At 38.5% G+C, this 12,063-nt stretch overlaps 2 protein-coding genes across 5 annotated transcripts in view; one reads left to right on the forward strand and one right to left on the reverse strand.

Annotated features, from left to right (window-relative positions):
• ATP13A5 (ATPase 13A5) overlaps window positions 1-1,726 on the forward strand; it is a 116,126-nt gene extending 114,400 nt beyond the window's left edge. Inside the window, exon 30 of the mRNA XM_052643038.1 lies at window positions 1,466-1,726. Coding sequence (XP_052498998.1) covers window positions 1,466-1,726 — 261 coding nt within the window. The remainder of the gene's footprint in view (window positions 1-1,465) is intronic.
• PLAAT1 (phospholipase A and acyltransferase 1) overlaps window positions 1-12,063 on the reverse strand; it is a 66,982-nt gene that overhangs the window by 35,830 nt on the left and 19,089 nt on the right. The window contains exon 5 of one of the 4 annotated variants that reach the window (XM_052643159.1): window positions 6,810-6,953. The exons of the other annotated variants lie outside the window; for them this stretch is intronic. Within the exon in view, the coding sequence (XP_052499119.1) occupies window positions 6,852-6,953 (102 nt within the window). The 3' untranslated portion in view covers window positions 6,810-6,851. Of the gene's footprint in view, window positions 1-6,809; window positions 6,954-12,063 lie in introns of those variants that run through there. 4 annotated transcript variants of the gene reach the window in all.

Raw genomic sequence — 12,063 nt, forward strand, 5'->3', positions numbered from 1 at the left:
AAAAGTGAAAGTGAAGTCACTCAGTCATGTCCTACTGTCAGCGACCCCACGGACTGCAGCCTACCAGGCTCCTCCGTCCATGGATTTTCCAGGCAAGAGTACTGAAGTGTTTCCTAGTAGTCTTAATAATCTGGTAGAGACTACATCAAATGACCTTCCAGCTCTAAAATTCAGTGAGACCTTTTAGAGTGAAGAGCTGTCTAGAAGGGCTTCCTTAATTAAGAGAGAAGGGAAGCCATTGCTCATTCTAGTCAATTCTTACCCTTGAAGGTCTTCTCCTATAGCATTTCTCTTCTACTCAGTGTCAGTAAATGAATTTACCTTCTCAGTGAAAAACTCAGGTACTATTTTTTAAGGGACAGTTTAAAAGAAAAGATTCATAAAGTTCCTTGAGAAAAGGTATCAACCAAATTAAGAAAAAATATGTGTATATACAAATATTCCATTGTATACAATGCATTTAAAATTTCTCATACTCTTAAGGAATTCCATTTCTGAGATTTCATTTAAAAAATAACTTAGAGAGAAAATTTTACATGTATGAAGATTTTCATCACAGTATTATCTACAGTGATAAAATATTAGAATCAAGTGTTCCAAAAGTAGAGGTGCTACTAAATAGTAATACAGAAATTTGAGTAAACATTATACAATCATTAAAAATGATTATTGAGAAGATGATAGCTACAAACTGTATATGACAGAGAAAGTGGAATGCAATATTTGATCACTTCTATTACTATAAATGCATAAAATTGTGTGTGCTTGTAATCACAGAAAAAAGAGAACCCCCAAAATGGAAAGTAAAAGGCTTCCCTGGTGACTCAGTGGTAAAGAATCTGCCTGCCAATGCAGGAGACGTGGGTTTGATCCCTAGGTTGGGAAGATCCCCTGGAGTAGGAAATAACAACCTACTCCAGTATTCTTGCCTGGGAAATTCCATGGACAGAGGAGACTGGCAGAGCCTATAGTCCATGGGGTCGCAAAACAGTCAGACAGAACTTTGTAACTAAACAACAACAAAAAGTGGAAAGCAAAACCCATTTGGTTTTTAGAGTTCATTCATTCATTCAACAAACCATTACTTGATGCCTTCTTTGTATCAAGGAGCAAGTAACAGTGATTTTTCTTTTCTTTTCTTGATTTTGAGTACATTATTTTGCTATTTCATTCTGGCAGTAAAATAATTTTAAGTGACTCTCCTGCCAGAATTGAACTAGGAAATCTGTGGAAATGAAAGACTGTAAGCTTTTGGCAGATTTCTATGAACACAAGCCCACTCAGTTCTCAAGGAAATGAACCCAGGAAGCTGCTAGGCTTCATGGGGCTACAAGAAGAAGTGGCCACTGAGCATGAATAATAAGCACATTTAGAGGAATCCTGGGGAAACAGGGTAGCAATGAGCAACCTGGCTGCCAGGGAAAAAAGGTGATGGTTTGATTGTCTTTTCCACCTGATCTTCTAGGATGCCATCCTTCAAAATCGAGCACTCTGGCTATTGATCAAGAAAGAATGTGGAATCTATTCTAAAAGTCAGTATAGGATCTGGCAAAGAAAACTGGCAAAAGATCCAACCTGGCCTCCTACAAACAGGACAGATTATTCAGGCGATGGCAGAAATGGATTCTACATCAACCAAGGCTTCGAAAGCTCTGAACAGATTCCAAAAGAAAAACTTAATTTGGGAGGCCAAACCACAGAACAACATTTCTGGACCAGATTGTAATCAGAATTGTTAAATAGCATCCTCCTTTTACCAGAATCTAAAACACTGTAGAGAGGTGATAATAGTCTACCCTTTTATTTTCTTCCTCCATCTGAAGATTCAAAGTGCGTTTCTCAGTGCATTGAACCTTGCAACAAAGGACTTTATATATGTTTATTTTGACCTCATCCTCTATCACTAAGAAAAATAATGTATTTTCTAAAGTATCATTTTTTTCTAACAAATTTTATTCACAATGCATAGCACTGACTTGCTTCAAATGCACAGCTTTTTATGGTAGTAAAATTAATAGTATGTACATCAACAGAAGAAAGAAAAATTAAAGGAGACTTTAATTTTGAAAGTTTCACCAAGGTATTTTTATTTTCATCTACTGAAATAAAAGAATCTATATATTTTAAAAAGCTTCTCTCAATAACTTGTCACACATTTACTTAATCTTATATTCACCTGCAAAGAACATCTATGCGTATATCTTTTCTCCAGGTCACAGAGTTCTTCTTTTTGGTTCTTTGTATGGTTTTAATAGAGAAATAAGAACTGAAATTTACTTCAGAAAATTCATCCCTGTTGTTAAGTATGGAAGTGGAGAAAGATGGAGGTGTCTGATAATTGTTTATAACTTTGGCTTGGGCACAGCTAAGCACACTCTACTGAAATTGGCATCTCCCAAGTATATTGCTTCGGGGCTAGTGAGCTAGAGGTTCTGGATTAGATCACAAAAATAATGAAACTATTAAAATGTACTTTTCACTCTTAAGAAGTATGGTACCTTTATTTGCTTTTTATTACTGACAAAGAAAAATCTCAAGTTCTAACTTTAAAAGTTGGCCCAGACTCATCATTGCTCATCTGAAAAAAATCAATCCCAGGGAAGGAACCCATAATGTTTTTATCTACAGCATGACAATTCTCAGAATATTAAACAACCTTACGATCCATTTCATCTTTTCATAATCTAAATCAATTAGATGCACATTAAGGATCACAAGAAAGGGTACATCCTTTACAAATACGTTCTGCACATTATTACCTTTAACATATATCAACCTCACTGTGACCTTGAGAGGATATTTATTCCTAGTGAACATTTTAAATTACCTACTACATTTTCCTTGTAACCATAAATCTAATTTTGCTAATTAAATGGATCTTTAATGGCTCATAGGCAATTAGCTAACCAGTCCCATTCCATGAGTGTCAATTACATGCCTAATACTGTGATATATGGATTCAATCATGTCTTTACAATTATGAGATCTTTAGGATTGAAAAAATGTCTCAACATTTTAGCAATTCATTGCTGTAAATAGTACCATACACTTTGTTACACAAGCCAGCAGCACAAATGCAAATTCCTATGAAAACAAGCATTTTATGTTTATATTTTATTTGCTTTTTAACCTTTTCTTGGATGCACAGCTCTTGGAGAGTGATAATTTTTAAATATGTCTAATTTAGTGGATACCAATAAAAGAACAAAATATCAAAAATGTTTTTAGCTAAAGATTAAGAAATATGTCAACCTAAAACATACAGCAGCTAGGTTCCTTGAGCTGACATATCTCTATTTAGTAATTTGACTTTTAGAATGAGAGGATTCAGCTGATACTCTAGTATATCTAGATAGCATAAAAATATTTTTTAATCTTTTTTCAATAAATGTTTCGCTTCTCTCAGTTTCTTCAACCATCTATTAGGTATCTGATAGGTGATATCTTTATTTCACACATCTTTTTGAAGGTGGGGACGGGACATGATAAATTTGGTCTCTACACTAGACTAATACAGTAAAAATACACTCAGAGAAATGTTTACTAGTCTTGGAAAAAGATGTTTGATAAAAGCACAATGAACATGGCCACATATAAATGGACAGGCTGAAGCTGCCCGTCACCAAGAGTGGCCATTATCAGGGGAAACTGATGACTAACTTTATGTGCTTACCCTTAAGGATGAACATTACTAGAGCCCTGAACACTATTTGTGAAAAAATGAATCCATGAATTTAAAAGTGCATTTGTAACAATTATTCAGTATTGCTAAGATTGTCTTCTGGAGTGGGCGTGTCCAGCTATCCAGAAGTGTGATTTAAGGATCCTCAAAATATCCTCTGTATTGCCAATTCCATTCCTTCTGTCACAGGCAGTGTGGTAATCCCACCACACCCAGGTCTCCTGTTCAAGGCTAACATTTGTCCTCTGCAGGCATCTTTACTAAAAAGTAAGCATATCCTGGGGGACGTAACACATAAAGCTGCTGCCAGTTCTGCCCAGACTTGACAATACTAGGAAAGAGCCTGTTTTTTTTTTTTTTTTTTCTTTTTTAATGTTACTGTTACTTAAGAGTAGGACATAATAGGAATAAAAAATTGAATTTAGAATGAAAATGAAAGGATAATTTTGGACCATGCTATCAGATAGAAGACACTTACACTATTCCCAGAGGAACAGGGGAGGAAGACAGAGTTTTGGGGTTTATCTGGAAACAGAATTGGTGCCGTAAGAAAGGGAAGGGATTAGTCAGGGAACAGGAAGAAAGACAGGGTCTCTATGGGCCCTGATGGAACCACATGACCCTTTCTTGTTATCATTGTACTTAATCCTACAATTAGATTGTACAGACTTTCTGGCCCACGAGTAAAATCAAATCAGTTTACTATGTCCAAGACTTTGAGGCAGCTGTTTTGTTACCTTTACCATATTTTTGTTTCCGTCCCTGCACCACAACCCCCCATATTTACTTAAACTTTTCCTTTATTTAATGTCATGCTTTTGGCCATGATACAATAAAGATGTCACTGACTAGCAATGTGGTTTGGAGGGTAACATTATAATATCTGATATAATCCCAGGATAGAGAGACTGTCATCCATTTTTCCCCATCTGCTACCCAACAAGAATTCCATTGGAAAGGTATTAAAAAGCAGTTTGCTTCATCCAACACATAATCAATAAAATGCAAGAATAAAATCATGAGCCTCTCCCTGCTTGAAAAAGTAAAAGTGTTAGTCACTCAGTCATGTCCAACTCTTTCGGACCCCATGGACTGTATAGCCCACCAGGTTCCTCCATCCATGGAATTCTCCAGGCAAAAATACTGAAGTAGGTAGCCATTCCGTTCTCCAGGGGATCTTCCCAACCCAGGGATCGAATCCAACTTTCCTGTATTGCAGGAAGCTGCTTTACAGTCTGAGCCATACTCCTTGCCTTCTAGTAAAAGCCATAAAAAGTAATATAGGATATTGTTTTCCAAATATGACACCTTAAACCTATGTTTAATGATATCTTGACCTATCACTTCATGGCAAATAGATGGGGAAACAGTGGAAACAGTGTCAGACTTTATTTTGGGGGGTTCCAAAATCGCTGCAGATGGTGATTGCAGCCATGAAATTAAAAGATGCTTACTCCTTGGAAGGAAAGTTATGATCAACCTAGATAGCATATTCAAAAGCAGAGACATTACTTTGCCAACAAAGTTCCGTCTAGTCAAGGCTATGGTTTTTCCAGTGGTCATGTATGGATGTGAGAGTTGGACTGTGAAGAAAGCTGAGTGCCGAAGAATTGATGCTTTTGAACTGTGGTGTTGGAGAAGACTCTTGAGAGTCCCTTGAACTGCAAGGAGATCCAACCAGTCCATTAAAAAGAATACATCTGAATCAGTTCTAATGAGGTGGATGAAACTGGAGCTGATTATACAGTGAAGTAAGCCAGAGAGAAAAACACCAATACAGTATACTAACGCATATATACGGAATTTAGAAAGATGGTAACTATAACCCTGTATGTGAGACAGCAAAAGAGACACAGATGTATAGAACAGTCTTTTGGACTCTGTGGGAGAGGGAGAGGGTGGGATGATTTGGGAGAATGGCACTGAAACATGTATAATATCATATAAGAAACAAATCACCAGTCTAGGTTAAATGCAGGATACAGGATGCTTGGGGCTGGTGCACTGGGATGACCCAGAGGGATGGTATGGGGAGAGAGATGGGAGGAGGGTTCAGGATTGGGAACACATGTACACCCGTGGCGGATTCATGTTGATGTATGGCAAAACCAATACAATATTGTAAAGTAATTAGCCTCCAATTAAAATAAATAAATTTAAATTTAAAAAAAAAATAAAGGAGATCAGTCCTGGGTGTTCTTTGGAAGGAATGATGCTAAAGCTGAAACTTCAGTACTTTGGCCACCTCATGCAAAGAGTTGATTCATTGGAAAAGACTCTGATGCTGGGAGGGATTGAGGGCAGGAGGAGAAGGGGACGACAGGATGAGATGGCTGGATGACATCACCGACTCGATGGACGTGAGTTTGAGTGAACTCTGGGAGTTGGTGATGGACAGGGAGGCCTGGCGTGCTGCGATTTATGGGGTCGCAAAGAGTTGGACACGACTGAGCGACTGAACTGAGCTGAAGAGAACTCAGGTTTAAAGGGCCAAAGTCTTCAAATACTTCAAAATCCAAAGGGAACAGTGGAACTCGGTAGAAGCCACAGCCCATTCCTGCTTGTCACATACTCCTGACAAAGGAGTTGCTACCAGAGAAATCATTGGATCCGAGACACTGGAACCAAGAGCTCCTTCTCCCATTCACCTGCTCACACCTACACAAGGTCAAGGAGATGAGTATCCACTCTCAGACAGTTTGTTAATAAAAGATTCTTAAGCTACCTAACCAAATGCTTTATTTCAAATTTCTTCTCTCACCAGGAAAGGAATATGAATTTTGATACCAATCCAAACACTTCAGGGTTTTTAACATTTTTTTCAGTCACATATAAAAGGTTCTTCATCTCTCTGAATAGTTACCCTCAGGGGAAAGAAAAACAATATTTATAGAAGAAAAAGGATAAATGATGATGTGATATTAAGATCTGCTGCTGGTTCATTCAAAAGGCCACTGCTTCTTGTTCAAGCTACCACATGAATCTATACTACGAAGGGAGAAAAATGTCCATGGCTTAATGATGAGATAATGCCAGTAAGCCATTTATTAAAGAGTCTGCCATCCATCACTGGAATTTGGAACAATAATGATGCAATGAAAATAAGTATTTATCCCAGGTTACTTTTCCTCCTCACAAATTCCTTCAGCTCCAATATCTCTTCAGTAAATTAATAGAATTTTGGTCTTAGTCTTTTTGGAAACAAGCCCAGGAAGGAGAAGGCACCAGCAGCAGCTGTCACAAACCCAATGGTACTTATTGCTCGGCTGGCCTATAAGGAAAAAGGAATCAAAAACACATCTTATTCTAAAAGCATCTTAGTGTCCTAAGCCTCAGCTTTAGCTTGTTTCCTAAATTTTAATTCATTTAACTCATTTTCATGTACAATGTAAAGCTGAATGCAAAATTAAAATTTTGAATGAAGATGAAATAAATTTATAATTATTATAATTATGACAAAGATATAAACACACATAGGTAAATAGTCCTATTTTTATAGCCTCTGACAGTTTATAAACTTATTATGCCACAATTTCTAATAATCATCATGGTACACCTGGACAGTATAGCATTACTGTTTTACACAATTTGAGAAGTTAAAAGTGATTTGCCCAAGGGAGGTAATAGCACCAGGGCATTTAGATATAGTTTAGACCTGAACAATGTGTCCTCCCCCTATACACCCCTCCTCCTAAGCACATACTCATTTGGCTGGGTCCATACCAAGGTGAATAGTGTGTGCGTGTATGTGTGTGCATTGGTCAAGGGAGTGTAGACAAGATAAGAAAGCAGGAGTACTCACTCAAGAAGTCTATTCTGATTATAATAGCCAGGACATGGAAACAACCTAGATGTCCATCAGCAGATGAATGGATAAGAAAGCTGTGGTACATATACACAATGGAGTATTACTCAGCTGTTAAAAAGAATTCATTTGAATCAGTTCTGATGAGATGGACGAAACTGGAGCCGATTATACAGAGTGAAGTAAGCCAGAAAGAAAAACACCAATACAGTATACTAACACATATATATGGAATTTAGAAAGATGGCAATGACGACCCTGTATGCAAGACAGGAAAAAGACGCAGCTGTGTATAACGGACTTTTGGACTCAGAGGGAGAGGGAGAGGGTGGGATGATATGGGAGAATGGCATTCTATCATGTATACTAGCATGTAAGAATTGAATCGCTAGTCTATGTCTGACGCAGGATACAGCATGCTTGGGGCTGGTGCATGGGGATGACCCACAGAGATGTTATGGGGAGGGAGGTGGGAGGGGGGTTCATGTTTGGGAACACATGTAAGAATTAAAGATTTTAAAATTAAAAAAAAAAAAAAAAGTTACCCTATGACAGGTAACATCTTTCACGTCATTAAAAGTGAAAGTAAAAGTTAAAAAAAAAAAAAAATAAAGAGCAGACAAAATGAAAAAAAAAAAATAATAAAAAAAAATAAAAATATGACAGCATTTGGATGGACATGTGTGTGTACATGTGTGTGTGTGTTCCCTGACTTAAAGCTGTTAGGAAAATAATTCAGAAATGTGATCTGGGCTAAATATCATATACTCTTACTTGGTCGATACACTTTCTATTCCAATAAACAAACTTTAAGATAAGTCAATACTAATGTTACCTATTATGGCAAAAATTAATTTCTCATGTAGACAAACAAAAATAAATCACTCTCAAGTTCAAATGTCCATAAAGGAGTTCAGACATTTATAGCTTTAAGGGTATTAATCATCATCATGATGAGGGAACTGATGAATATTCATGGTTGCATGGCACTCAACTAATATTACCTTCCATCTGCAAGGGTTTGAGTGCAATTTTATGACCCGAAGGTCACATTCAGATACTTCAGTGTCATCAGGTATTTGGAAAACAAGAGTTGTTTTCTAAGAGTTAAGAGTCAGGCTTTCAAATAAAGCAAAACATTTTTCCTAAACGACTCTGGGGACCAGCCCAAATGCTGAAAAACCTGACCCAGCTAACACTGGAGCATGCCCTCTGTCTAACCCATAGCCCTCCACCACTGAGCCTGCCACCCACAAATGCAACATAATGCTCCCTCCCTAACTGAGGCTTCCCTATGGGGAACAGGCAGCAAGGGTTCTGGCCAGGAAAGCAGCACAAAGCTAAGAGTATTCACTTCATTACACCACCCTGTGGTCTGTAGGGGCATGGCCTATAACTGTCTCTGCTCTGCCACCATCCCTAGTTGCCAGGCAGAATGACATTGGCAAACAGTTGAAAAATCCTATTTTAGTTTACAACTCTTCATTTTATGTATTTGGTTGGTTGGCTATTTCTTTTATTTGTAATTCTTAATTAGTTGCTACCTAAATTGTTTCCAAGCAGAATTCACTGTAGCAGAGAACTACCCACATAGCACACAGGGAGCAAAAATAGGGTGGGAGATACAAGATACCTGGCAGAATTCCAAAAAGGGGCAGAGTCAATAATCAGACAGGGATCAAGGATTGCAAACCAAGCCCAAGCGTCACACAATTCCAGGTAGTTGCTGAGATCCCAAGGGGGTCTGACAGGAAAAGTGGCAGGCAGTGAAAAAATTGGAAGGTGTAATTGGTGTCTGTAGACAGAGGGGTCAAATGGCAGCAGGGGACAGCCCTGGGAAAACCTGCAGGATCCTGTGGGGGTAGGAGGACAGCTAGATGCAGTCTTAACTCACTGGCTGTCTTTCAGCCACTAGAAACAGAACTTGTGAGAGAAATCTCATACACCTATGAGACCTGGGGAGAGGACAGACAACTCAATCCTAAATCAAAATTCCCTGAGACTGCACAGGCAAGATAAAATTATAATAAACTACTTCCAGTGTGCAGTTCCCCAAATTCCAAACATTTATTTCAAGTTGCATTCTAAATGGAAAAATCCCTTAAGAGTTATGTGTAACAGGATCGATCTGCAAGATTAAAATATCCCAGGATGTCTGTGCTGAGCCAGCATGAACAAGAATTTTTTGTGAATGATTTAGAATTAACTTATCACCAAATCCTATCCTGCACACTTTGTCCTATACAGGGCTTTCAGGTGTGTGTGTGGGATGGGGGACAGGCATGATAAAGACCTCATTCTGAGGATCTATACATGCCCAGTGAAATGTTAGCTACAACTGAAGCAGCTGGGTCCAGCTATCAGTGAAGCTGGGTCACAGACAACTACAGTGGTTATCAAAACTCTCTCTTCCCCCAAGACTCTAAGGCTACAGTGCTGCAATGAGGCACAGTCAGGGTGTACTGTGTGTCAGCTCGTACAGGCGCATTCAAGGGTGCTGCCATAGTTCACAAAGACAGGCGTATTTTAGTAACTTGTTTAGGCTCTAACAGTGAGAAATGTTGATTTTAGGAATTTATAAAAATAAAGACAAGCCACAGGCTGGAAGAAAACATTTGCAAAAGACATATTTGATGAAGGACTGTTTTCCAAAATATGCTAAGAACTCTTAAAACTCAAAAATATGAAAACAAGTAAGCAACCCAATTAAAAATGGGCAAAAGAGTTTGAGACACATCACCAAATATGATATGCAGATAGCAAATAATATATGAAAAGATGGTCAACATCATACATATTTAAGGAATTGCAAATTAAAGCAATGGTGACATCACTATGTACCTATCAGAATGGCTGACCTCTGAAACACTGACAATGCCAAATGCTAAAGAAGATGTGGAGCAACAGGAACTCTCATTCATTACCAGTGGGAATTCAAACTAGTACAGCAACTTTGGAAGCTAGCTTGGCAGTTTTTTCTTTTTTTTCTTTTAACAAAACTAAACATACTCTTACCATATGATCTGGCGATCATAATCCTTGGTGTTTATCCAAATGAGCCAAAAATTTACATCCACAAAAAGGCTGCACACAAATGTTTCTAGCAACTTTAATGATAATCACCACAACTTGGAAGCAATCAAGATATCCTTCAGTAGGTTAGTGGATAAATAAACTGTAGTGCATCCAGAAAATGGAATGTTATTCAGTGATAAACAGAAATGAGCAATCAAACCATCTAATGAAAAGACATAGAAGAATTTTAAGTGCATTTTGCTTGGTATGATTTCAACTATATAACACTCTGGGAAAGATAAAACACACAGCAGTAAAAAAAAAATATTAGTGATTATCAGAGGTTTATGGAGAGGGAGGAATGAATGATAGGCAGAGAACAGAGATTTTCAGGGTTGGGAAACTATTCTGTATGATATTGTAATGATGGATCAGTTCAGTTCAGTTCAGTCGCTAAGTCGTGTCCGACTCTTTGCGACCCCATGAATCACAGCACGCCAGGCCTCCCTGTCCATCACCATCTCCTGGAGTTCACTCTGACTCACGTCCATAGAGTCCGTGATGCCATCCAGCCATCTCATCCTGTCGTCCCCTTCTCCTCCTGCCCCCAATCCCTCCCAGCATCAGAGTCTTTTCCAATGAGTCAATTCTTCGCATCAGGTGGCCAAAGTACTGGAGTTTCAGCTTTAGCATCATTCCTTCCAAAGAAATCCCAGGGCTGATCTCCTTCAGAATGGACTGGTTGGATCTCCTTGCAGTCCAAGGGAATCTCAAGAGTCTTCTCCAATACCACAGTTCAAAAGCACCAATTCTTCGGCGCTCAGCCTTCTTCACAGTCCAACTCTCACATCCATACATGACCAGTGGAAAAACCATAGCCTTGACTAGACGACCTTAGTCGGCAAAGTAATGTCTCTGCTTTTGAATATACTATCTAGGTTGGTCATAACTTTTCTTTCAAGGAGTAAACTTCTTTTAATTTCGTGGCTGCAATCACCATCTGCAGTGATTTTGGAGCCCCCCAAAATAAAGTCTGACACTGTTTCCACTGGTTCCCCATCTATTTCCCATGAAGTGATGGGACTGGATGCCATGATCTTCATTTTCTGAATGTTGAGCTTTAAGCCAACTTTTTCGCTCTCCTCTTTCACTTTCATCAAGAGGCTTTTTAGCTCCTCTTCACTTTCTGCCATAAGGGTGATGTCATCTGCATATCTGAGGTTATTGATATTTCTCCCGGCAATCTTGATTCCAGCGTGTGTTTCTTCCAGTCCAGTGTTTCTCATGATGTACTCTGCAGATAAGTTAAATAAGCAGGGTGACAATATACAGCCTTGATGTACTCCTTTTCCTACTTGGAACCAGTCTGTTGTTCCATGTCCAGTTCTAACTGTTGCCTCCTGACCTGTATACAGATTTCTCAAAAGGCAGGTCAGATGGTCTGGTATTCCCATCTCTCAGAATTTTCCACAGTTTATTGTGATCCACACAGTCAAAGGCTTTGGAATAGTCAATAAAGCAGAAATAGATGTTTTTCTGGAACTCTCTTGCTTCTTCAGTG

Source organism: Budorcas taxicolor, chromosome 1 (assembly GCF_023091745.1).
Source record: "Budorcas taxicolor isolate Tak-1 chromosome 1, Takin1.1, whole genome shotgun sequence".
Lineage (NCBI taxonomy): Eukaryota > Metazoa > Chordata > Mammalia > Artiodactyla > Bovidae > Budorcas > Budorcas taxicolor.